Source organism: Podarcis raffonei, chromosome 17 (genome assembly GCF_027172205.1).
Source record: "Podarcis raffonei isolate rPodRaf1 chromosome 17, rPodRaf1.pri, whole genome shotgun sequence".
Taxonomy (NCBI): Eukaryota; Metazoa; Chordata; class Lepidosauria; order Squamata; family Lacertidae; genus Podarcis; species Podarcis raffonei.
This window is the reverse complement of record NC_070618.1, coordinates 35,100,095-35,125,366: the sequence shown is the minus strand read 5'-3', so window position 1 is coordinate 35,125,366 and position 25,272 is coordinate 35,100,095. Positions and strand designations below refer to the sequence as shown.

General features: G+C 45.6%; 1 protein-coding gene across 3 annotated transcripts in view; it reads left to right on the top strand.

Moving 5' to 3' along the window:
• Window positions 1–25,272, top strand: part of PDE4A (phosphodiesterase 4A) — a 388,477-nt gene that overhangs the window by 277,349 nt on the left and 85,856 nt on the right. The window contains exon 2 of one of the 3 annotated variants that reach the window (XM_053370588.1): window positions 165–1,028. The exons of the other annotated variants lie outside the window; for them this stretch is intronic. Within the exon in view, the coding sequence (XP_053226563.1) occupies window positions 787–1,028 (242 nt within the window). The 5' untranslated portion in view covers window positions 165–786. The remainder of the gene's footprint in view (window positions 1–164; window positions 1,029–25,272) is intronic. 3 annotated transcript variants of the gene reach the window in all.

Sequence of the window (25,272 nt, the reverse complement as noted above, 5' to 3'; positions counted from 1 at the left end):
ATTAGCATTAAACAACACAGCAGAGAAGGGAAGTCTGGCACGAAACCCACACAGCTGGCTCTCTCTGCCCATGACTCTTCTAAGGCAGCTGCCGCCACTGGGACACTTGTAAGCCAGTTCAGCCTTTTTGTGTGTGCAAGTGTGGATGGTCTTTCTGCTTTCAGGGACCTTCTGCTCGCTTGGGAAGAGAAGGAACATGGTGGGTCTGCTTTGCTGATAGCCAGGGATGCGGGCAGAACAAATCTGGCTTGTAGAGACTTGAGCAGGGAGGAGGATATTGCTGGCTCCTGGCGGCCTGGATCGAGAGCACGATAAAGAAGAGAACTTTATGGGCAGAAGGAATTCCGCGCTGTGCTTGGCACCTGTGACCTCCAGAGCCCTTTTCCTTTGAAAGTCTTACAGCGGCTTACTCTCCTTCCTCCTCTTCTTCCAACTCCCCCCCCCCATTAAAACAAAACAAAGAGCCCTCTGGATGCATCGCAGTGGCTAGAAATGCCGCTTCTTCCTACTGCACCTCCAACTCACTCCAGCTCTCGGAAGAACTGGGGAGCAGCCTGACTTCTCCCCTTGCCTCCAGGACAGCCAAGCGGAGCAAGGGAGGTGGGGACACACTGTTTTGCCAGTGCTGATGCTTCAGCTGGGTACCTAAAGATCCAGCAGTGCATCCGTTGCATCTCCCTCCAGACTGGATGCATTATGACACACCTGTGGAGCCCTTGCCTTTGGCCTGCCTGAAGAGCTGTCCCCGAGACCAGCAGAAGCCTTGGCCAAAGACTGAGCTGTGCCATGGCTTCCGAAAGACCCTCCAACCTGCCCAGCATTCCTGAAGACACCTCCAGTACCACAGACAATGACGAGGCCTTCCTCCCCAGTGAGTCCAGTGACTCACAGGCCTTAGCCAAACAGGTGACCCTTAGCAGGGCACCCAGCTCTCCGGTCTTGTTTGCTGCCCATTCGCCCAGCTACCTCATGAAACTGAAGGCCAACAGGAGCATGTACGACTTTGGTCGGAAAATGAAAACAGTGGGGTAAGAACTTGCTTTAACCCCCCCAGAGCTGCTGGTGACAGGGTGGGGTGTGGGGTTAGGGACTGTGTTCCAACATCCACAGGAAGCAATTTAGGAGGCTACCTGAGGCCAGAACACACAAAAAGATCGACAGCAGCATCCTTGAGGCCTGATTAAAGAAACCCACATTCTGAAAGGTTGGTTTTGGCCTTGGAATGATATATAGGAAAACTATTGCACAGTTTTGCTGGGTTTGTATGTCTTTTATTAGGTAGTGTGAGAGGGTACTTTAGCTTTTGCGGAATTAGATTTTTTAAATGTTATACAGTGGTCTGGGGGGGCCAACAAAGATGTTTGGTAGGTAAACATGGAGGCTGTGAGAGAGGGTGCTGTTGCCTCTTCTTTTGGCTCATTGTGGTCTGAGTGACATGATCTAATTAGGTGTGTGTTGTGGGGAATAAAGCACTGGGTTTGTGTGTTATAGCTGTTTTGCTGTTTCAGGAGGGCTATAGTGAGATGCGCTTGGGAGCTGCTCCAATGTAAGGTGTACTCCAGCCTCCTTTAGCAAGGCGACTCCTCTCATTCCTGGATTGCACACTCTCTTAGCAGTCCAGTTCTGCCTTTAGCCCTGCAGCAAAGAGTCAAAATGACAGCAGGAAACCACACAGAGCAAGCTGGATTTAACTCTTTATTAGCCCCCCCCCCAAAAAAAGGATTTGCACAGGAGTGTCAGGCCTAATGAGTGCAGCAACTCTGCTCCAGCAGGTCTTGCCCCCTTGAGGCAGTTGCAGAGACTGAAGGTCCCCACTTCCCCATAGCTGCCTGTCCCCTCCTCTTCAGGGTTCTCCCCCCCGAACAATCTGAGACTGGGTCTATTTCAAGTAACTTCTCCTCCACTTTCTTCATGCCTCTCCTGGTTTTGGGAGACCAGAGGGGAGGGGAGCTTGTCACAGCAGAAGGGAAACACCAGCCTGACTCATCTCTGCCTCTTACAACCTCTCCTCTCCTGCTTCAGCTTAAGCCTCCGAGTCTGGACTGTTCTCTGCCACAGACTCCCCACACTCACTAAGCCTTGTTACTTCTTCAGCTTCTGACACTCCTTTCCCCTGTCTTCTCCCTCCAACCACTCAGCGTTGTCCCAACCCCATTTCCCAGGCTCTGTGTCGACTTTCCCCGGGCGTTCCCCAGCTGGTTTCTCCCACCCTTGCTCTGTGTCCAACCAGTCCATAACACCAAGAGAAAAATGCTTAAAATTGCTGCCTCTGGAATAGGAAAGTGCCTAGATATTAGGGATGGGTGGCCAATGGAGTTGGGGTAGGGAAGAGACATGCAGTGGTGTCAGAGAAGCAGGAGCCTGTTCAGGCTTCTGAAACACCCTTCCCTGACCAGCCAAGGGTTCCAGTAAACCCAGCCTTGTTTGAATTTCCAGGAATGAGATATGTTTTCTTTCCAGGAGATGAAAGCGGAAATAGGATTCTCAAAAATGCCACCTTACACACAGGATACCAGATATTGCATTTGTACTGTCATGTGGTAGACTTGTGGAATGTACTCTCAGTCCTGAAAGACTCTCTAAAATAGGAGGAAAATTGAGATTTACAGAGAAGGCTGTGCATGCTTAGTCCAATCCAGTCCCGTCCCAGGACAGAGACAGCAGTTTTATTTTTGCACAAGGCACTGCTTTCTTCAAAAAGCCCTATTCCTTTGTGTAGGACATTGGAACCACATGGGGGGGTCACTTTGAGACAAATGCCACACTAAATGGTTTTGAGCTGAAGTTCATGAGGGCTCCTTTCAAAGGAGAGCCAGATATCAGTGAAGCCAGGGATATTTCTCTCTCTCTCTGTGGCCAGGAAGACTTGCATGTTATCCTTGCAAGATATCCTAGCCTAATATAGCATACTCTTGGAGGGTGGGGCCTGGGTACAAGGAGAAGAGTCAATAGGGAGCAAATGACAGCTTCCTATTGATTGATTGATTGATTGATTGATTGAAGTTGTACAATTTGACTGACAAGATATTTCTATGATAGGCTGGTGACTAGGGTTGCCACTTCTAGCATTGGGTCATCATGTCTGCGGTGGCTTGTCCTTTACTGCAAGATCCAGTTTAGCACCTTTCCTAATGAAAAACCAGCTTTGCTAACAATTATCGTGCTCTCTGTTCTCTCATCTGTAACTTTCTTGCCGATCCTGGGCTTCAAAAGGGTGAGGTGGACAGTCATGTCCATCAGATTTGCAAGTGCAGTGGCAGCCATTGCCACTGATACAACATACATATAAGCGGGGGGGTGAAGGTGGTTCTGTGGTCTAAACCACTGAGCCTCTTGGGCTTGCCAATCAGAAGATTGGCTGTTCAAATCTGTGTGACGGGGTGAGCTCCTGTTGCTCTGTCTCAGCTCCTGCCAACCTAGCAGTTCAAAAGCACACCAGTGCAAGTAGAGAAATAGGTACCACTCTGGCGGGAAGGTAAACAGCGTTTCTGTGCACTCTGGTTTCCGTCACGGTGCTCCATTGCGCCAGAAGCAGTTTAGTCCTGCTGGCCACATGACCCGGAAAGCTGTCTGTGGACAAACGGTGACTCCTTCGGCCTGAAAACGAGATGAGCACCGCACCCCATAGTCACCTTTGACTGGACATAACCATCCAGGGGTCCTTAACATTTACCTTTTTTTACCAACTTGAATAAAATATTGAGGGGGGCAGGTAAACCCCACCCCACATTATTGATCACAAGAAACACACCATTGGGATGGTAATGCCCATCAACTTTGCGGGGGTCCAGCACCCCCAAATATTTTATTGGGGGTGCAAAGGCCCCTCAACCCCTAGGAGTTGGCTCCTATGCAAGTAACATGATCTGAACATCTTCCACACTCCAAACTTACCCTTCCTTGCTCCACATTTCTAGGCACAGGTCTGGGCTTTCCTAGTCTGGAGCCAAGCACTCTTTTCCCCTTCACTGCTTTCCCCACTAAACCTCACTCTTTACCGTTGAATCAGAGCAAATGGCAATCCACAGAAAACCCGACTTTGCTTCCTTTGCTTCAGTTCAGCAGTATAGATTGGGTTTCCCTGAGAAAAGCGGTGGGGTAAAAAGAAAAGAACTGGACAGTGCAGTCTTCTGCCTAGAAAGCATGGGGCAAACGTTAAGTGCATTTTACTTACTATATGTAGGGTTTGGTGTCAACGTTGCTTGTGCTGTTCACTTGTGTTCCTTTGGTGGTGAGAGAGGTTGGGGTTGGCCCAGGGTGTGGTTATTCATTTGTGGTTGGCTGTGGTGGTCTTTGTTTCCATGTGTGAGTGGGGTGGGTGGGTGTTTTGGCTCAGGTTAGCCATATTGATTTGTATGCTGTTGGTGGATTTTTGTCATTGTCTTGTTGAGCTGTGTATGTGATAAAGGGGAGCCATACCGGGGTGAAGGCGTCTTCTTCTATTTGTCCCCATGTAAGTAAAATAGAAACATCGCCACCCCACCCATCTTCCCCCCCTCCACCTCTTCCCCCCTTTTCTTCCTAATGTCTCAACAAATTAAACTGATTTGTAAAAATGTTACATGGAAAAAAAATACAAGAGAGAGACATTGCACACACTTTTGTAAATCAAGAAAATCTTTAATAATAATAATGGTAAGTGCATCAGTTTGCATCTGTTGCTGTTCCTGAAGTGTTTTTCGAAAGGCAGTTTTATGTAGAGTAGTTCAGTCTCAATGTCCCTAGCACATGAATGATGGATTCAAAGTCTGCTCTTTCAAGATAAGCTGGAATGCCAGCCATTGAAAAGTACTCTTGGCCACTGGTCTTCCACCTGGCCATTTAAGCACCAAGTTCAGCACTGCTGCCCAACTGCGAACTTGTTCCTTCAAGGGGTGTGCAGTCCTGTCCAAGACCACTTGCAAACACCCATCCACATTGCCTATACAGTGGTACCTTGGTTCTCAAACTTAATCCGTTCTGGAAGTCCATTCCAAAACCAAAGTGTTCCAGAACCCATAGAAAGTAATCCAAAACAAATTAATGTGTTCCAGACTTTTAAAAACAACCCCTAAAGCTGCAATTTAACATGAATTTTACTATCTGATGAGACCATTGATCCATAAATTGAAAGCAATAATCAATGTACTGTACTATAAAATAAATAAGGCAGTATTGTAGATGAAAAAAAATTAAATTAACTTTTTTTCTTACCCGCACTGATGAGTCATTGTTTGGATGGGGAGCTTTTATCCATTTTTACAGTCACACAATCAATCAATCAATCAATCAGTAGCTGAACTCGGTTCCACACAGTCACAAAAACAAATTAATCAAAAAAGCCTCAAGAACAAAAACACAAATAAATAGCAAAAACTAAAGCGCCAAACTTAAACAGTTCCGGAAGTCCATTTGACTTCCAAAATGTTCAAAAACAAAGGCACAGCTTCTGATTGGTGCAGGGGCCCCGGAAACAATAGCCGACAGCCGCATTGGATGTTCAGCTTCTGAAAAAGTTTGAAAACCAGAACACTTACTTCCAGGTTTTTGGAGTTTGAGAACCAAGGCATTTGAGAACCAAGGTACTACTGTATCGAGCCTGGATTACAGTTTAGCTCGTTCACTCTAATCCAGCCCCAAACTGTTTCCCAGGCGCTGGTTCAAGAGTTCAGTCTCCTCCTTGAGAGTCACTGGTGGAAAGAGCTGGAAAGGGGCAGAACATCTGGGTGTCTCCTGCAGAGAGGAGAGCTAATACAGCTGCCAGAAAGAGTAAATCTCGTGCTGGGAGACCAGAATCCAGAGTCCGTATGGAAGAACATTTTCTCCTCAGCTTAATTAGAGTTTATTCTGTTCGCTCAACTCCCATATCCACCAGGCTCTACCTGTGACCTGCCAGATGGGATGCCATCTGCAATATGGACCTAGATTCACATCTGAGTCTCATGGTCTGAGCCTTAGAAGATTTGGCAACCCTTGTGTAGGGATGGGCAGATCAGTCTGGCTTGTGTCAGTTTCACATCTGGTCTATTCTGTTCCATTTCCACATTAGTTTGATAGATACTTGAAACAGTGTTTCATCTCAGCTTGTACTTTAAAAAGAATCCAAGTACTGCATGCCAATAAATTTGGAGAACTGCAAAACCCAAAGGTTAATTGCATTCCAACCCATGTATTATTAGCCCGAGAGAGGTGAGTTTAGGTCTGTTCGCTTAAAAATCCAGAGCAAATCAAATTCCCTTCCCACCCCCGCTGCTGGATTGGTGTAGCTTACTCTAGAACCCAAAGCAACAAAATACAGTGGACCCTCAGGTTACGTTACCTTTGGGTAACGTAACTTTCAGGTTGCGAACGCGGCAAACCCGGAAGTGTGTACTTCTGGGTTTCGTCGCATGCGCAGAAGTGCTCTGCGCACCACGCATGTGCGCAGAAGCAGCACCTATAGATGCAGACTTTTCGGGGTATGTACAGACCCCCAGAACAAATTAAGTTCGTATCCGGAGGGCCCACTGTACAGTGGTACCTCAGGTTAATAACTTAATGCGTTCTGGAAGTCTGTTCTTAACCGGAAACTGTTCTTAACCTGAGGTACCACTTTAGCTAATGAGGCCTCCCGCTGCTGCCACGCCACTGCCGCGCCATTTCTGCTCTCATCCTGAGGTAAAGTTCTCAACCCGAGGTACTACTTCCGGTTTAGCAGAGTCTGTAACCTGAAGCGTCTGTAACCCGAAGGTACCACTGTATAATGAATGGAACCCAGTCCTTCCTTTTAAATTTCTGAAAGGAAGGACTGGGCAGCGAGGTACATGAGCCATATTTGGTGGGTTGGCGGGAGGGGAGATAGATGGAAGAGGCTATTATGTGTATTTTTCCCAAGGAGACAAATTGGTTGGGGAAAGCTGCTCTTTCTCTGTAACGTCACAGGTCTAAAAATAGTTCCCAGAGCCTGCGCCGTGTTTTGTTCAAAAGGGCTAAGCAAAAGGAACCAAAAGCTGTGGCCAAAGTAGAGGCATCAGCAGAAGGGTGGCTGCTGCTTCTTCCTCCTGCTGCTGCTCATTTCCGGCCCAGCCAGGCCTGCTCTCTTTAACAGCAGCCCCAGGCTTTTCCTGGAATGAAGATTAAAGTGACGTGGCCTCCAAGCAGGCAGGCAGCGAGTGAGACAGGGAAACTTCATGTGCTAAGTTTCTGTGTATCGGGCTGCTGGAGAAGACACAGGGTTTGTTTCCAAAAACCTGATATGTTTCAAGAATTTCTGTGCTGCTCAAAAGTTCTTTAACCAGAAGATACTGGTCTAATTTATAAAACGCAGGCTAATTTTCTTTATCTTATCCTTGGGGTCCAAGACGGCTACAGCTGGGTATTATTTATTATTATTATTATTATTATTATTTATTAAATTTATATACCACCCTTTATCCAAAGATCTCAGGGCAGTTCACAAGATAAAAATACAGGATAAAAACACAAATAAATAGAACCAAAACAAAACAATAATCCCCACCCCGCCCACAAGCACATTAAAAAGACTATAGAATATTAATCAGCCCAAGGCCTAGTTGAAGAGGAATGTTTTTGCTTGGCTTCTATTTTTTTTTTTTAAATATTTATTGGTATTTTCAAGAAACACACAACAAACAAAAACAAGAAATAAACAAAATAAAAAAAACACACAAAAATACATAATATTCAAAACTAAACAGAAAAATAGAAAAAAAAACACATAAAGTTTCTGATACTTATTATCCTTAACCTTATTTCTCAGACCTCCTCACACCTCCCCTTCTTGTATTCCAATTTAAATTGTCAATTCAGCAAGTCCTTAACTTATTTCTTCACCTTAGCTTAAACATTTGTTCTAACATACTATTATTTTACTTTACTTCTTTTTTCCATTTCCTCAATTTATTTTTAACAGCCTTATTTTCAATTAATTTAAAAATAAAAAACCAATTTTACCTTATTAACATTACACATCAATACTTATACCTCATTAATTATTCTTAAACCTTTTTCCTAAAGTCGACCAAAATTTCCCTTCCACGATTTACCCAGTTTCCTTACCACTAACAAAATATAAAAAGCAAATTATCCTTATGTACCCTTTGGATTCCCAACCTCCACCCACCCTTTTCCCGGTTCCAGTCCCCAACCAATATCCATCAGTCTTTATGTTATTTATTTAGCCTGGAGATCTCATGTCCGAGGCCCTTATATCTCTTTCAGTTCCTTTCTGCCGGTCTCTTTGATAGTCCTTGATGTTAAGCCCCAAGTCTCGGAGGGGCTCCGGCCCAACAGAATCCATATTGCTTCCAGCCAGTTGTTTTTGCTTGGCTTCTAAAGGTATACAGTGGTACCTCAGGTTACATACGCTTCAGGTTATAGACTCCGCTAACCCAGAACTATTACCTCTGGTTAAGAACCTTGCTTCAGGATGAGAACAGAAATCGTGTGGCAGCGGTGTGGCGGCAGCAGCAGGCCCTATTAGCTAAAGTGGTGCTTCAGGTTAAGAACGGACCTCCGGAATGAATTAAGTACTTAACCCAAGGTACCACTGTATAATGAAGGCACCAAATGAACTTTCTTGGGGAAAGCATTCCACAAATTGGGAGCCACTGCAGAAAACATCTGCTCTCATGTTGTCACCCTCTAAACCTCTCATGGAGGAGGCACATGAAGAAGGACCTCTGATGATGATGGCAGGGTCCAGGTTGGTTATACCTTGAGGTACTGCGGTCCAGAACCATTTAAGGCTTCATAAGTGAAAACCAGCACTTTGAATTGGGCCTGGAAGCTAATCGGCAGCCAGTGCAGTTGGGTCAGGATCGGGGTAATATGTTCAAACCATCTTGCCTCAGTAGGCAACTTGGTTGCCACAGTATGCACATTCTGAAGTTTATGAACCGTTTTCAGAGGCAGCCCTGTGTATAGGTTGCATTGCAGTAATCCGGCCTAGAGGTTACCAGAGCATAGACAACAGAAATTCAGCTATCCCTGTTCTGATGGGGTGCACCGAGGTCACCAGCCGAAGCCGATGGAAGGCACTCTGTGCCACCAAAGCCACCTGAGCCTTAAGTGACAGCAGAGGATCCAGGTGTAACCCCTAGCTACGTATTCGCTCCTTCAGAGGCAGTGGAACTCCATCACAAGCAGGCCACCTCCCATCCATCCGGCCTAAGGAACCACCCACTAACAGTGCCTCAGTCTTATATGGATTGCACTTCAGTTCACTGGCTCTCATCCAGTCCATTACCAAGGCAAGACAGCGGTCCAGCACATCCACTGCAGATGTGAAGGAGAAGCAGAGCTGTGTGTCATCAACATTTTGCTGACAACGTACTCCAAAACTCTGGATGACCCAACTCAGTGGTTTCATGTAGATGTTAAACATCAGGGGGGATCAACTTGAAACCTGAGGAACCCAACACTCAAGGATCCCTGGAGCCAAAAGGCACTCCCCAACCATCACTCTCTGGGAACAACCATCCAAGTAGGACTAGAACCACTACCAACACAAGACAACCTCTTCAGAAGGATGCAATGGTCAATGGTATCAAAAGCCACTGAGAGGTTGAGGAAAATTAACAAGGACATATTTCCCTTTTCTCTCTCCTGACAAAGGTCATCATACAGAGGAACTGGAGCAGTTTCTGTGCCAAAACTGGGTCTAAATCTGATGGAAATGGAGCTAGAATATCAGTTTCCTCCAAGAACACCTGGATCTGGCCAATGAGCACCTGCTCAAGAAGGGAAGATTAGCAACTGGCCAGTAGTTAGGTTTTCCAAATCCAGCGAAGGTTTCTTAAGGAGAGATTTTACCACTGCCTCCTTCAAGAAGGCAGGGACCACCCCCTCTCATAAAGAGGCATTAATCACCTCCCAGGCCCAGCCAGCTGTCCCCTCCCTGCTAGTTTTTTATCAGCCAAAAAGGGAAAGGGTCCAGGGTTCAAGCAGTCACCCTGGCCGATTCAAACACCTCGAGCCTTACCAACTGAAACTCATTCAACACAACAGGACTAGACAGTGCTCTGGACACCCCTTGAGTGTCACCCCTGGTGTCACATTTTATAACACATTTATGACATTTTAACTCACCAGTATAGATTAGTCTTGGGATTCCTCAACACCGCCTCTGAAACCATCTCTGTCAACTCGGGCAGGGCAGGGCAGCGAGGTGAGTGGTAAAGCAGCAGAACCCCTAATCTGTCCTGATTGCCCAGTGAGCACCCTGGTGGACACAGCTAGGTGAGACCAACTCCACCCTGCTCACCCACCCAGGTCTTGGCAATACAAACCAAATCGACCTCCTCATCCGCAATCAGATCACGGATGAGAGGGAGGTCTGAGCATCTACAAATATGAGGGCTAGCTGATAGGACAATCACGTTGCCCAGGTTGGAGGAGGGGCTGGCACATGGCACAGTCACCAACTGCCTGTGCTGTGTGCCCCTTACCCAGCCTGCCCTGAAGATGTGCAGCTTGTGTACACACCATAAACAGTGACTACTCTTTTTAAACTGCCTTCAACTCCTTGGAGCGGGGGGGGGGGAGAGTTTCCTGCCGTTTCAGAAGGTCAGATGTTTGCCTGTGCTATGAGACGAGGAAGGAACTAAGTTTTTTATTCCTGCTTACGCAGGCTTAAGGGTACTCTTCCTGATTTTAAAGATCAGGTAAGAAAACGAGAAGGTCCCTATCCCCACACTGGTTCTAGTAGTTTGCAGATAAAAACAAAGTCACTTTTGTGCAGTTGTGCTATCCCTGCGCTTCTATAAGCCATACTTTGCTATCAAAATAAATCTTATGCTGCAGCATGTAAAAATGGTAGGCTTTCATGTGTGTCCAGACAGAGATTTAACTTCTAGATACCCCATGGAAGAGTCTGAAGCCTGGCAAGTCTGATTCGGATGTCTGCATACTAATGCTTTTACTCAAAAGCCACATTCTCCTCACAAGGGAAAAACAGAGAGCAGGGGTGCTAACTTTAATAAAATATTGGGGGGGACCCCAAGGGACCCCTTGGCCCTTAGGAGTTGGCTCCTATGACAGAGAGCAGGGCAGGAGAACAGGGACCATTGGGACTGATTCTGCCGCACAGCTGCTGTTTTGGAGATATTGGGAATATCTGGGAGTCACGTCAAAGGCCTTTGGCAGTCTGTGGATTTAAACAGAAGCAATTCTCATGCAACACACCCAGGCAGAAAATGGGAAGCTTGGCGGTGTAGAGGTTGCATTTACAATTCAGCAGTATACAGATTTATATATAGTAAGACTATAGTCTACATTTTTCAACCAAATGTGTAAGTGTGAGACAGTGGCCTAAGATAGAACAGCCTTTGTTGTTCTTCCCCTGGTAAAAAGGTAAAGGGACTGTTAGGTCCAGCCGCAAATGATTCTGGGGTTGCAGCGCTCATCTCGCTTTACTGGCCGAGGGAGCCAGTGTGCAGCTTCCAGGTCATGTGGCCAGCATGACTAAGCCGCTTCTTGCGAACCAGAGCAGCGCACGGAAACACCTTCCTGCCGGAGTGGTACCTATTTATCTACTTGCACTTTGATGTGCTTTCGAACTGCTAGGTGGGCAGGAGCTGGGACCGAGCAACGGGAGCTCACCCCCGTCATGGGGATTCAAACCGCTGACCTTCTGATCGGCAAACCCTAGGCTCTTGTAGTTTAGACCACAGCACCACCCACATCTCTTCTTCCCTTGGTAAAGAGCCAGCCATGCCCAGTCTCTGGCCTGTGGTGGCTACTGTGTCATCTATATGGACTGGCAAGGGGTTTGCTTGGGCTGCAGCCCTGTGCTCTTTGTGCAGACCCCTGGGATTGGGTACACTGGAGCAGCACTTTCTCTGATGCCCCTGAATTCCTCAGCAGGCCTGTTAGGACACATGCACCAATGTGGAAGGCCATCTTCCATGGCTCCTCCTCCTTCTGCCACGGAGGGGAAGCAGCCCCCGGCCTGTGGCAGGGGCAGGAGGAGCCACCAGCACCGCTGCCAGGGGAAACCGAGCTACCACGTGATACCCGGATGTGACGTCATGGCATCATGACATCACACACGATGTCAGCCCTCCAATCTCCTACCCGAGTCGGCAAGCCTGATAGGAGCTCACTGAGTTGCTAGTAGTGATTTGTTTTTAACCAGGGCTGTGAAAGCCTTTCAAGCACATTCTGCCCCTGCTCAGAGAATTGTGGGCACCAGAGCTGGTTAAGGGTTGCTGGGAGCTGTAACTCTGTGAGGGCTAAACTACAATGCCCAGGTTTTTTGAAGGCCACTCTCCCGGGGCTCTCCAAAAGACTGGCAACCTGAAGCCAGCCCTGAGTGTGTCCGCGTACCCGCTCTGTAAATTCCCCTGATGAAGACAGCTGAAGTGTATTGAAGGTTGGCCATTGAACAATCATTGTGTTTTACTGGCCTTTCCTATTGTGTATTTCCTTTCAGCAGTCAAAATACTACCTTTTCACCAGTATAATGCAGTGGTTAGAGTGCTAGCCTGGGACCTGAAAGACCAGGATTCTACATCAGCAATAAAGCTCACTGGGCGCCACTGGGTCAGTCACAGTTTCCCATGCTAACAGGGTCAGGTTGATGATACAGTCATGTATGACCTCCCTGCAGGAAAGGAGAGATAAAAATGTAGACACTCCAAGTGTCCCCATTTTCCCAGATTTACTGAAGCCATCCTGGTTTCTGATTTGATCCTGGAATGTCCTGCTTTTCCTTAGGACGTCCATATTTTCATTGGAGAAATGTTGGAGGGTATAGAGTTATGTGACCCCCCAAGCCAAGGGGATAAGTAACTATACAACCTTTAAAAGACATCTGAAGGCAGCCCTGTACAAGGAAGTTTTTTTAATGTTTAATGTTTTGTTATGTTTTTATATATGTTGGAAGCTGCCTAGAGAGTAGGGCAGGGTATAAATTTTATTATTATTATTTAAACCCAGTAGGGCAGGGTATTATTATTATTATTATTATTATTATTATTATTATTATTATTATTTAATAGGACACCCCTATTTTCATTGGACTTACTTTGGAATAGACATCTATGGAAATCTGCTGTTGAATTTGTTTGTACTGGTATCAAACACTCTAAGCCTTTTTGTCCCGTAAACAGCCTTTAAAAAAAAACTCCTAAAATTGACAACAGTAGTAGTGTACTAAACTTAAGTCACAACATAAATAGTCCTCTTAAAGTGATTTCTAATATTAGCTTCTCCATCTAAAATGAGGAATATTTTTTGATCAGTAAGTAGTTGTCAATTTTTTTATAATACAGGTTTCTGTAAATTGTTTTCCTTCTTTTGCAGCCTGATCCTATGCATGTTTACTCAGAAGTAAGTCCCACTGAGTTCAATAGGGCCTACTCCCAAGTAAGTATGTATAGGATTGTAGCATTAATCTTAGAAAGTTGGCTTTTATTTTATTTTTATTTTGCTGGCCATAGATTGCAAACTCGGTCCATGCACACGCCCAGTGGGAACCCTTAACATCACCCAGTTTATTACTAACTAAAAACCCACCACCACCAAGAAGCAGTGCAAATTTAGAAGGAAATTCTCCTTAACAAGCCAGCTGAAATAAAGGGGAGCTGCACAGAGGTTTCAGGTGCTCTGCTACCTGCCGAGAACCACTCAAAGTTGGAGGCTCTGTTCCTTATGCGGTGCTTGCAGTCTGGGCTAGCTCCAAGTTTCAGGGGATCCCCCTCCCCTGACAAACCACCCCTTGGTAAGCCCACAACTTTCTCCTGACCTGAGGAGCAAGCATTAGTTCTCTGCAGGAACCTGCCTGAGAGTTTGCCTGTTTGCAGTTCTGTTCCTTGCCTTGTGCTTCCAATTCTATTCCCCACATCTCTTTGCCATTACCTCACACATACTTCCTCGTTGGTTCGTCCCTTTGGCATTTCTAACTGGAGACTGTTAATTACAAAAAGAAAAGAAAGCCGTGAATTTGCACAAATAACAAGAGCATCATCGCGTCCGGTTTGGCTCACAGTCTGTGCCTGTTAGAATAGTGGCTCAGGCTAAAGAAACTGTATAGGTCTGGAATCCTGTTGGTCCCTTGAATTCCTTCCCTGCACTCTCTGCCGTTTGCAGCGGTGGTGCTGAAGCGCAGGAGCAAGTTGGCTGAGAAGCTTCCTCCCTTGGCTAGCAGCCATAGTGGAAAATACTGGACTGGCAGAATCCCAGCTTCAAAACCCCTGTTACCTTACATGGGCAGATTTTGCTTTTTAAAAAACAGATCTATGGCTGCAATCTTTGCTGCAGAATTTACTTGAGGAGGGGCAGGAGGCACAATGGATTATTTCCCCCTTGCAGACTGGAAAGATGGAGGTGTAGAGGGCAGCTGTCTGGGGGCCAGAATGGAAGAAACATCTAGCTCCAATTTTCCAAGGACTTACCATATTTTTCCATCTATAAGACGCCCCCATGTATAAGCTGCCCCCTAATTTTTGACATTATTTTTAGGGGGGAACCTAGTCTTATACACAGAAAAATATGGTATTTGCAAGAGGGTTGGTTGTCTTTTGACCTTCCCTGGCAGCCTGAGAACAGTGTATTTCCTCGACCATGAGATATTGACGCCAAGAGCATAACCATCATTCTGATGGTGACAGAAAGACGTCAAACTGGAATCCGTTGGTGCATTCCAAAAGTGTCTGTGGATATTGCATGTGCATCCTCCCGACATTGTGTTCTTGTTAGGCAACAGCTCCTGCTTGGGTACCCAAAGGTTTGGCAGATGCAGTAATAGTTTTCTGTGGACTTCTGAAATATTAAGGTCAAATGTCTTCCTACAGCACACCTGATGTGCAAATCTCTACAGTGATTCATACAATGGCAATCAATTTCTCTTGATGCCCACTAGGTGGCAATGTCCCCCTTTTTTTCTAGCTTCAGTACTTTGTGTGATGACATGAATGGGCCAAACTGCTTCTAGAGGAAAAGCTACTTTGCAGAGGGCACACTTTAGAGTGAAGAAAATCCAGAAAATGTGTAACTCCTTCCCCTGCCAGCACTTCTCTACTTCAAATCTCCCATTCCAATAATATATTTTTTATTCAAATTTTATGGGTTTTCTATTACAGAGTAATTTACAAAACACATTGTTTTCTTTAAACAAAATGCTAGGTTTTAAAAAGGTAAAGGGACCCTGACCTGGCTGGAGCTGATGGGAGCTGGAAGCCTGCCAACCTAGCAGTTCAAAAGCACACCAAAGTGCAAGTAGATAAATAGGTACCGCTCCGGCGGGAAGGTAAACAGCATTTCTGTGTGCTGCTCTGGTTCGCCAGAAGCGGCTTAGTCATGCTGGCCACATGAACCGGAAGCTGTACACCTGCTCCCTCGGCCAATAAAGTGAGATGAGCGCTGCAACCCCAGAGTCGGCCACAACTGGACCTAACGCTCAGGGGTCCCTTTACCTTTTTTTTAGTCTTATGTAAGTATTCAGCAAACCAGGATATTGGTCCTCAATAAATCAGGTGTGGGGATGAAATCTGTAGGCCTTGGGTAGGCAAACTAAGGCCCAGGGGCCAGATCCAGCCCAACCGCCTTCTAAATCCAGCCCGTGGACGGTCCAGGAATCAGGGTGTTTTTACATGAGTAGAATGTGTGCTTTTATTTAAAATGCATCTCTGGGTTATTTGTGGGGCATAGGAATTCATTCATTACTTTTTTTCCAAAATATAGTCCGGCCCCCCCACAAGGTCTGAGGGACAGTGGACTGGCCCATTGCTGAAAAAGTTTGCTGACCCCTGCTGTAGGCCAATATTTTATTTTATTTGTATCTCGTCCTCCCTCCCAACAGTGGCAAATATATCTGTGATAAAAGAATAGTGTTTTTTAAGGTTTTTTTTGAAAAATAGAAATGTATTTAAAGCATTAAAAAAAAGTGAAAAGATTTTAAAACAATAAACACGGTAAAACATGAAACAGATTTTTACATAGGTGCATCATGGGCACATTTGGTTTCTTCTGTGATAAGCGGATTGTTTCCCCTGTAATGCCTATTCAGGCATTCAGATCCTACACTATTCAACACTGCAGGGGTGAGCATGCTAGCCCCACCTGCTTCGTTTATCACGGGTCTCATTGTCCCCCACGAGTTAGAGGGCTGAATGTCTACTTCCCTGCTCATGAGGACTCCCTGTGCAATTTGGAGCCCTGATCTTCCAGGGTTTGGGTTAGCCTCAATGAGCAGAGAAGACTACACTGCAGAACTCCCCAACAAGTGGAAGGTAGTGAAACCCTCAATCTTCTCCTCATTGGCTTGAGTCTTGAGTGCTTGGAGAGAGGTGTCAACATGTCTGCAAGTTGCAAAGGATTCACGCTTGGCCAGGTCTCATTTGCATGTGTGAACTGAGACTGCCATTTAAATCACATTTCTGGCGGTGATTGATAGTGTTGACCAGCAGTCTTCCTGGGAAGTTTGCCCACTGCTACAGATCTCATTCAGGAACCCCAGTAAGCTTCCAACTTCTCCAGGATTCTCGGGAACACAGTTAACATGGCTCTTCAGTCCTGGAATAATAATGCACATTAGCAAGAGCTGTCCACAAGAGGGCATTGCAATATAATTTGTTGAACTACATGTGAAGTCCCATATTGCGGAGTTGGGCAAAAGGTACGGTAGATTGGAACCTACTATTAGATTACTGGGTGCTTTGTAACAGATCATCGAGGGATTACGACTGCCACTCGCTGGATAATGGCAACAGGAACAAGGTCCGCAAAAAAATATAATTCTGTAAGAATCCCAAATCAGCTGTAACTGTCAGGTTGACTAGTATTTCTATATGCAGTTTGTTCCGCTGTGTGACTCATGGTGTGTGGCAGGTGTTTGTCTCCACCTCTCAGCCACCATTTCAGATCTGGCTCCACTTGGTGGGTCTTGGGGTTCTAGTAAAAATAAAACCCAAAGCAGATCCCACAAGCATGTAGCTTGCAGCTGCTTGATGTTCTCCTTTTTAACTTGTAGATTTGGGCTGCGAATGCTTAAATTAGTTTCCTGAATGATAGCTCTTAAGGAGACATTTGCCTTAGACTGTCATTCCTGATGGGCGATTATTTTCTTGCGCCCTGATACACAGCCTAGGGCTTCTAAGAACATCTAAAACACCAGATTAAAAGCTGAATTAAAGCCGTAAACTAAAGATTCTAAAATGCAATGCAGTAATGAAAAGAATCAGCCATACAGTTCTCACCCTACCCCTCTCATCATGCTAAAAAAGTAGGGGGGTGCTTTTGGAGCAAGAAATAAAGAGCAAAGATTACACATATGTGATGAATTTGGGGTTTCATGTTGTGAGAAGCTTAGATTTGTGTGTGTGATGGTTTGAAAAGAGGGCCAAGCATGGAAACCACCTGCTTCCAGATCCATCCCAAAGTTTCCCAGCCAAGCCAGGAAGCCTCTGCCTCTTGCATATTTTGGGGTAAAGGGCAGCAGGGAGAGGCAAGGAGTGTGTGTGTGTGTGTGTGTGTGTGTGTGTGTGTGTGTGGTGTTCTCTGGATTTAGCCCAGAGGCCTGGGCCATAGCTGCCAATGTTTCCCTTTTTTTAAGGGAAATTCCCTTATTCCGAATAGGATTCCTCGCAAGAAAAAGGTAAAGTTGACAGCTATGGCCTGGGCATCCTGGAGGGGATGCTGACCAGGCTCAGAGTAAAGGCACAAACAGTCGTCAAGAGTAAGAAGGGTGCGACTTCTCTCTCTCTCTCTCTCTCTCTCTCTCTCTCTCTCTCTCTCTCTCACTCACACACACACACACACACACCACACCCTCAGCAGCCCACTTCCCTCCCCGCCGTTCTCTTCACCCCGAATAGGAGTTACCTGACGGCCGGGCGGTTAGCGTTTTGGCATCAGCGGGAACCAGAACTCCTGAACCTCCTCCAGAGAGTATTTTCGGGGGGCTACTGCGCCCTGTAGCACCCCCTTTTCCTTCGGAAAACCCGGGATTCTCCTAATGGAAAAATCCCCGTTCGCGCTGGGGTCGGGCTCAACCGGAAGTCCGTGAGCCACCTTGATCGTGAGAAAGGATCTTATGCCCCTTCCCACAACTGCGCAGCCGAATTCAGACAGTTAAGAGGCTGAAGGAAATGCTTTGCAAATGTAGGGGCTTCCACTGAAGCTGTGGCACTCACTGGCTCTGCAAGTTCCATTCAGGTTCTGCCCTGCACAAATGATGGCCCAGCTTCAGCTCTGCTTAAGGCAGCATTGTACAGAGTAGCAGCAGCCACAACCCAGGGCAACCAAGCCAGATGGGCAGGGTATAAATTTGTATTACTATTATTAAAGAGGCCCACAAAAGTTACTCTGGCCTGCAGAAATGCTTCCTCTTCGTAGCAGCCCACTGCATTTCTGTGTTTAACACAGCCCACTTACACTAACACAGCCCTAAATTGATTTTTGAATTCTGAATTTATTGTTTTTCACATTTTATTTTTATGCTGTTTTTTGTTGCATCGATTAAGTGTTTTAAATTTGTTGTTAGCTGCCCTGAGCCTGGTTTTCTGAACCCGGAAGGGCGGGGTATAAATTAAAAATTATTATTATTATTATTATTATTATTATTATTATTATTATTATTCTGTGTACAGGTGAGGGGTGAAGCACTCTGTCCTGCCCTTTCCACCAGTATGCTCACTTGTTTTACGGCTTCCAGGCTAGTGTATAAATGCAAGGGTGGGCCAGGATAACTCAGGGAACTGTGCTGTGTCTGGCTGAAAAAATGGCTTTCTTGGAAACTCAGCTTTTATCTTGAACACAGAGCACATTTCTGATGGCTGTAGAGCAGCATTTGAAAACATTGCTAGCACGTTTTCCGTAAGTGCTGCTATATTGGTGGGTTTGGTGTTACTGGGCCTTGTGTGGCTTCGGACTATGTCTGCCTCCCACTGCTTTTCCCAAACATTTTCGATGGAGGGTCCCCTGGCTGTGGAATATTCTGCCTAGTGAAACTCACCTGGAATTGACATTTTCTTGTCTTTCCAGCACCAAGTTAAGACTTTTCTGTTCTCCTGGGCGTTTTGAGTTCTGGTTTTCAGTCTCTGCGTATGGTTGGTGGTTTTCATTTAGCAAATGCATGGCTATTTTAGTTCTGTGTTGTATTTTGTTACATTGACTTTGCATTGGGTTTTGTGCTTTATTGCCTCTTAAGCTCAATGTGGGGTTTTACTGTAATATGGTTTTGTTCTGTTTTCATTCTTTTTCATCTTTGCATGATGCCTATAGAATTCATTTCATGGGGCATTTCTTATATGCAGTAAATAAATAGATGCAGTAACCATCAGGTGTAATAAAGAGCCTTTGGGGCAGGAGGAAGGAAAGGGTTTGCTTGTGCTATGCCAAGTATACAGGAGTGTCCTCATTTGAGCTGTGAAAATTTTTCTATAACACGACAGAATTGTTTATGTGTGCACAGGCAAAATATGAATAGCACTCAGCTCAATGGCTCGTCTCCAGAACTATCCCCTAATTTGTGTATATTCCTATCCTCGAGGATAATCCAGCATAACTGGAAATCCGTTGAAATTTGCATGATTTTGTGTGTAAAATCTTTCTCAAGCACCCTTGGGACTTTCGTTTCTTTCTTCAGTAATTTATTTTTAAGAAACATAATGGCACATCCTCCTTTGACCTTGTCGCTGGATTTCTTTCCTGCCATATCCCCAGGGGCTCAGCATGGATTGCTAAATTGCTTTCTCACAATTTATCCTTATACCAGGCCATTTGAGGCCCAGAGACAGACTTTCCCAGTAATCTGAATATCAGAGGGTGGATTCACATATTACCTTTTTAAAAAGTTTTATCCTAATTCCCCCCCCCCAGTGTACCTTTGAAAACACAGGGTACAATTAAAGGAAGCACTAGGTGGGGAATGTGTGCTAGGTACAAGGTCTGTATGTACAATGGGACATTCTGCGCCCCCCCCCATGCCCCTCAAACCTGTTGTGGGGGTTTCCTCAACTCTCTAGAGGAGATTTACACACCCCTCTACATTTCTGTCATAATCTTGCAGACTGTATACAGTATTATACTGTCCCTGAAATGAAAGAGCTTCTTTTTAGAAGCCTGCTGAGAGACACTCTGGAAATGGGCAAGAGTATACACTGCTTTTACAGCACAGTATATGAGACACAGTATATGATAAGGGACGTGGGTGACGCTGTGGGTTAAACCACAGAGCCTAGGACTTGCCGATCAGAAGGTCGGCGGTTCAAATCCCTGCGACATTTGAGCTCCCATTGCTCAGTCCCTGCTCCTGCCAACCTAGCAGTTCAAAAGCACGTCAAAGTGCAAGTAGATAAATAGGTACCGCTCTGGTGGGAAGGTAAACGGCGTTTCTGTGCGCTGCTCTGGTTCGCCAGAAGCGGCTTAGTCATGCTGGCCACATGACCCGGAAGCTGTACGCCAGCTCCCTTGGCAAATAAAGCGAGATGAGCGCCGCAACCCCAGAGTCGTTCACGAGTGGACCTAATGGTCAGGGGTCCCTTTACCTTTACCTTTACTATGTGACCTAGCCCCATTTTGCCCTGGGTGTTGTTGTTGTTCTTAAAACTTGTATACCGCCCTTCATCTGAAGATCCCAGAGTTGTTCACAACAGAAAAATACAAAATGAGGACACAAAATAGATGATAAAATGAACCAATAACCCTCCTCCCACAAGCACATTTAAAAAGCCATAGACTGTGATGAAAATGTCAAAACCTGAAGCAAGCCGTTTGTCTGATATAGCTTATCTCTTATATAGCTTATCTATGATGCCAGCATTTCCCACAGATACTTGTAGTGTGTCTATAAACCTAGTTCATCCAAGGCCAAACACCACATCAACACCACATCACTCCCAACGCTGATCCAGGAAAAGGATTCCTTCTCCTTCTGAGCAGTTGGTTGAGCAATTCTAGAGAAATTACAGTCCTCGCTTATCTGTCTTGTTAAAGACCCTGGTAAACAGAGGGATTTGAAGTGTTTTGGGAAAGGAACTTGGTGTTTTCCCTCTACGCCTCCTTTTTTTCCTCTGTCTCCGGGGCTACGGGCTGTGGGATGTGGAGAATAATTTATAACAGCACAGGAAGCCTGGGTGGGGGCGGGATAAGGAGACCGAGGGGGTGGGTTTTGTTTGCTTTTGAAGCAAAAACTATGATGCACAATGAAAGGAAGTGACTCGCCAAGGCTCACAGAGTGACTCAGTGGCAAAGCCAGGAAATTGGCACAGGAGGGAGGCTCCAAGCGCCCTCCTTTTTCACTTTTGTTCTCAGAACCAGGAAATAACCCAACCACCCTTATTACCCAATTTTGAGATCCAATCAATAAACTTAGAAACCCACAGGTGCTCATTATACACATATACACATGAACACATTCTGGGATGGTTTTTTCCCTACCCTCACCCTCAAATCTCCTGCTCCTCAAGATAAGTTGGACAAACTACCTTAGATCTCAAATTTTATTTCCTTTTATGCCAAGATTCAGTGATGGGCCGTGAAAAACCTAGAGTTGCCAGATTTCAAAAAGTAAAAGCCAGGACACCCCAAAAGTTGTTGAGATTTTTTTTTTAGACAAACCCTGAAAGTTGAGCTTTATTTTTATGAAAACACCAAAAAAACAACCCCACATCAATTCCGCCTTTGAAATCCCAGGAAAATCCGGGCGTATGGCAGGCCTAGGAAAACCAGAACAGAGGAGTGCCTCTCAGCATACGCCTTCTTCTCTCAGTTACTTTAGCCCAAAAGCGCAGAGCAGGACTGGGTTGGAAGATATGGCTTCAGGACTCCTTGTGCATAACTTACAAACTTAAGCCACAGGAGGCTAATCAATCGCATGCTCTTGTCAGCGACTTCCGAGAACTGCCGAGCCAAGCCTAAGGCACTTCCTGCTGGTGGAGAAGCATAACTCATAACTCGCAGGTGCCAATTCAGCCCAGGAAAGCTAGGGAGTGAACACAAACCACAACGAGAGAACCAGCCTGCCTCCCAGCCTGCTTGCCTCTCTCTGACAGGGGCCGTCTTGCGTGGCTCGGCACCACCACCAGAAGCCACACAGCAGAGCGGGAAGGCCAGGCTCTCAGGCTGCCTGCTCTCTAAGAGAGAGACTCGTGGTAGCAACTGAAACATAGCAGTGCCATGACATGAGATTGGCTTTCCACGTGGATCAGGCAGGTTGCATGGCAAGCGCTGCATCCCACAGGCGGTCAGTCCCCCGATGCCTCTGGGAAGCAGGATATAAAGGCTGTCACTCACTATTGTTTGCTTCTAGCATCTGGTATTCAGAGATGCTCCCCCTGCCCATGGCCAACAGCTGTTTTTTGCTTTTTCTGTTTGGTTTCCTCAAAAAATCAAGAGCCATCCTTAGTGGACTCTCTTGGGGTCGTAACATGAAGAAGAAGAAGAAGAGTTTGGATTTGATATCCCGCCTTTCACTCCCCTTCAGGAGTCTCAAAGCGGCTAACATTCTCCTTTCCCTTCCTCCCCCACAACAAACACTCTGTGAGGTGAGTGGGGCTGAGAGACTTCAGAGAAGTGTGACTGGCCCAAGATCACCCAGCAGCTGCATGTGGAGGAGCGGAGACGCGAACCTGGTTCCCCAGATTACGAGACTACCGCTCTTAACCACTACACCACACTGGCTTTATGTTCCGGCAATATATGAAGAAGCTTTTTGCCTTTATACTCGTGTGTGTGCTAAGAGTCTGGTGTCTGTTTCCTAATGAAGTTCTATGTACAGTAGCCATGCAAGGGACATTCCTATTTTTAACTGCCTCACATGGGAAAGCCCTTAGCCTTCTCTACCTTTAGTAAATAAATGGGTGGAGCATCCACGAAAACCCAAACTGGAGAATCTGGATTTGGGCACCAAGTTAATTCTTTCCTTTTCTCTTTTTTTCATTCCCACAACCACTTTCTTCATATTCTCCCCTTATTTGCTTCTTTATCTTTCGTGCCTTTCTGAAGTGGTAGAAAGAATTAAGTGTAGAAATCAGAGGGAATAATTACAGATATGCCATGACCCCTGGGTTTTTTTGTTGGTTTTTATATGTATGGGTAATGACCATATGCTTATTTGAAAGGTCATTTTAGCTTGCTGGCTAAGAAGCAGCATGACAACATTGTTCTGAACATAGGAAATGGAACATAAGCAGCTCACATTTTAAGAGTCAGAGCATCTCAATCTATTATTTTTGTTTTATTGTATACCCATTTTGACTAACTGGTTTATTTCTTCCATTGCAAGGTGGGGGGTGGAACATTTTATGCTGTTTTCTACTGTTCTGATAACTGTATTTTAATATATATATTTTTGAAAAAAATGATAATTTTCTGTGAGTTGCCCACAGAACATAGGTTTTCTGGAGGCAGTATACCTTTAAATGCCAGATGGTGGGGATGAACAAGAGGGGTTGGCCAGTGCCTTCAAACACTCCTTGCCAGAGCATAGAGGCCTGGCTACTGCTGCAAACAGCTTGTGGGACTAGATACACCTTGCTCTCAGTGAGACAAGAACATTTATTACATGCTTAATCCTCACTGTGCCCACAGACACTGTAGGGTAAAATCCAAATTGTTGCCATTCTCTGAAATACTCCCTTAGAGTGTCTTTTTCTTTGGCAATCACTCGTAGCCGAGCAAGATTGTCTTCCATGAACACAGTTTTAATAGTGAGTCTGTAAGTGACTGTGGAGGCCAATTCTGGATCCACATGTCCTTATACAGTGGGGACATAGGTTTCCGGGTGGGAGTTGGTTACGGTGTGGATTTGCCAAGCGTGCCTTTCTCCCTTTGCCAAGTGTGTTTCTCCCTTTCATCCTGTGTTTTCATCCTGTGTTTGAGCGTCTTCAAAGCGCAGGCCAGTGTTTCCCAGTTGTCGGTGTTTATACTACTTTTTTTTTTAGATTTGCCTTGACAGAGTCTTTGAACGTCTTTTGTTGACCACCAGCATTATGCTTTCCATTTTTAAGTTCGGAATAGAGTAGTTGCTTTGGAAGATGATAATCAGGCATCCGAACAACATGACCAGTCCAACGAAGTTGATGTTGAAGAATCCTTGCTTCCACACTGATAATCTTTGCTTCTTCCAGTATGCTGGCATTAATTTGCCTGTCTTCCCAAGTGATGTGTAAAAATTTTCGGAGACATCATTGATGGAATCTTTCGAGGAGTTGGCGATGGCGGTTATATGTAGTCCATGTTTCACAAGCATACAGCTATGTATGGCAGCTGATTTCAGTTAATAGAGAACAATGGTATGAATGCTCACCATCAGTAAAATGTTCGGGTGGTTGAACTGTGGACTCACCCAGACTCCCTTTCACACCGTGCTTTTCAGGCACGTCTGCACTTTCATAGAATCATAGAATCATAGAGTTGGAAGAGACCACAAGGGCCATCGAGTCCAACCCCCTGCCAAGCAGGAAACACCATCAGAGCACTCCTGACATATGGTTGTCAAGCCTCTGCTTAAAGACCTCCAAAGAAGGAGACTCCACCACACTCCTTGGCAGCAAATTCCACTGTCGAACAGCTCTCACTGTCAGGAAGTTCTTCCTAATGTTTAGGTGGAATCTTCTTTCTTGTAGTTTGGATCCATTGCTCCGTGTCCGCTTCTCTGGAGCAGCAGAAAACAACCTTTCTCCCTCCTCTATGTGACATCCTTTTATATATTTGAACATGGCTATCATATCACCCCTTAACCTCCTCTTCTCCAGGCTAAACATGCCCAGCTCCCTTAGCCGTTCCTCATAAGGCATCGTTTCCAGGCCTTTGACCATTTTGGTTGCCCTCCTCTGGACACGTTCCAGTTTGTCAATGTCCTTCTTGAACTGTGGTGCCCAGAACTGGACACAGTACTCCAGGTGAGGTCTGACCAGAGCAGAATACAGTGGCACTATTACTTCCCTTGATCTAGATGCTATACTCCTATTGATGCAGCCCAGAATTGCATTGGCTTTTTTAGCTGCCGCGTCACACTGTTGGCTCATGTCAAGTTTGTGGTCAACCAAGACTCCTAGATCCTTTTCACATGTAGTGCTCTCAAGCCAGGTGTCACCCATCTTGTATTTGTGCCTCTCATTTTTTTTGCCCAAGTGCAATACTTTACATTTCTCCCTGTTAAAATTCATCTTGTTTGTTTTGGCCCAGTTCTCTAATCTGTCAAGGTCGTTTTGAAGTGTGATCCTGTCCTCTGGGGTGTTAGCCACCCCTCCCAGTTTGGTGTCATCTGCAAATTTGATCAGGATGCCCTTGAGTCCATCATCCAAGTCGTTGATAAAGATGTTGAATAAGACCGGGCCCAAGACAGAA